This window comes from Hipposideros armiger, unplaced genomic scaffold, assembly GCF_001890085.2.
Source record: "Hipposideros armiger isolate ML-2016 unplaced genomic scaffold, ASM189008v1 scaffold_725, whole genome shotgun sequence".
Classification (NCBI taxonomy): Eukaryota; Metazoa; Chordata; class Mammalia; order Chiroptera; family Hipposideridae; genus Hipposideros; species Hipposideros armiger.
This window is the reverse complement of record NW_017732075.1, coordinates 479,115-480,743: the sequence shown is the minus strand read 5'-3', so window position 1 is coordinate 480,743 and position 1,629 is coordinate 479,115. Positions and strand designations below refer to the sequence as shown.

Genomic DNA, 1,629 nt, shown 5'->3' with positions numbered 1-1,629 from the left:
TTTGTTGAATGAATGATAAAATGTCAAAATCACAAAGCTTTCAGATAATATACAGTCTAGTGGTTTTCAAAACCAAAATTTTTGTTAAAGGACCTTTTCAAATGCAGTTTTGTGTGAAATCCCAATATATATGAAATAGATAAAACTCTGAAGCCAGAGTAGGAATCCAATCCCCACTTACATGACCATCACTCCTCAAACCCATGGTAGTGCCTATGGAGCTCCATCTTTAACTGAAAACCGCTAATTTGGACAAAGCCCCTTATTGCACAGAGATCCGCAGTGGGAACAAGAATCCTCTTAAGATTACAGAAGCAGAGAGTGGACCAGATAAGACTGGGATTTAGATAAGATTCTAATTCTCTAAGCACACCATATTCACAAAAAGCCTTTTGTAGCCTCATCCCAACCAAGGTGGCCTTCCATCTTCTCTCACTTTGGGGGTCCCCAGTTGAGGCCTCTAACCTGGGTGGCAATGGTGTGGGACCCATCGGTCACCTCCACGGTCAAATTATAACTCGACCTCCTCCTCGTATCGAGAGGCTTGGCAATGATGATGCTGCCCGTGGTCTTCTCAATGTCGAAGTCCATGTCCTTGTCCCCACCTGGAGTGCAAGTTGAGGGGAAGCACACACAACCTCAGTGACTTAGCAGGACTACACCATGGGATTTGGCGGGCAGATTTATAGGAGGTGGTGGGAGATGCCAGCCTTGGTTGGAGGGTCTGTGGGCATTCAAGGGAGAACCTGAATCAGGGATTCTAAGACTGTTCAGAAACTGGATGATATCTGGGTGACAGGCTGAAATTTATCTCCCAGGAGTCCAAAAAGCTGTAATTTATCTTGTTAAGTTATTATCAAAATCCAAGTGNTTTTAAAAAAAAAATAAGTTTATTAATTCTTGATTATTTGGCTTAGCTATTTTAATGGATAATTCCACTTTAGGAGAAAAGCAGAAATAAACAGAGAAACAGTATTTTCCAAATTATGTCTCAGAGAATATTAGATTCTCAAGATGTTAACATGTTATACAGGGGGAAAACCATCTACGGTCAAGCAAATTTAGGCAGCACTGATTTAAATGGAGTTAAAGTTTTCTTTGCTGCAGCACTTCTCAGAGCCTTTAATATACATTAATATGCCCAGAGGATGATAAGCTAACACATAATAACCCCGAACTTGGAGTTCCATCATAAAGAGCTATATGATGGTGAGCATGTCTCTCTTCCTCTGCAGACCTCAGGTGTAAGATGAGAGAATTGGGTAGGACCAGGGCTTGGACTAGAGTGAGGCAAGTGAGGCATGTAGGGCATACATTTAAGGAGGTGCCCACTCTCAGGGTCATCAAAGCCCAGGCACAAGACCCTGAGAGTGAGTCCTCCTCAAATTTTGTGCCCTACATAACTGGCAAGTCCAAGGTTGCAGTTTTCTTGGCAGCTATCCCATCTCTTTCATCACTCCCAGATATCCTTTATGGAAGGTACTGTGAAATGTCTGGCAGGCTGTGAAATGTCACAACTCATCTCATGGATAATATTAGGAGCATCAGTACACCCGGTCCATCAAGGAAAAGGGAACTGTCAGCATGCATCCGAGCATCCACCCCCATACATGCAAGTACATCTTTACC

At 42.8% G+C, this 1,629-nt stretch overlaps 2 protein-coding genes across 2 annotated transcripts in view; one reads left to right on the top strand and one right to left on the bottom strand.

The window, feature by feature from the left end:
- Positions 1–1,629, top strand: part of SLC36A1 (solute carrier family 36 member 1) — a 149,240-nt gene that overhangs the window by 111,340 nt on the left and 36,271 nt on the right. The window lies entirely within an intron of this gene.
- Positions 1–1,629, bottom strand: part of FAT2 (FAT atypical cadherin 2) — a 93,621-nt gene that overhangs the window by 56,916 nt on the left and 35,076 nt on the right. The window contains exon 7 of the mRNA XM_019627226.1: positions 466–605. Within this exon, the coding sequence (XP_019482771.1) occupies positions 466–605 (140 nt within the window). The remainder of the gene's footprint in view (positions 1–465; positions 606–1,629) is intronic.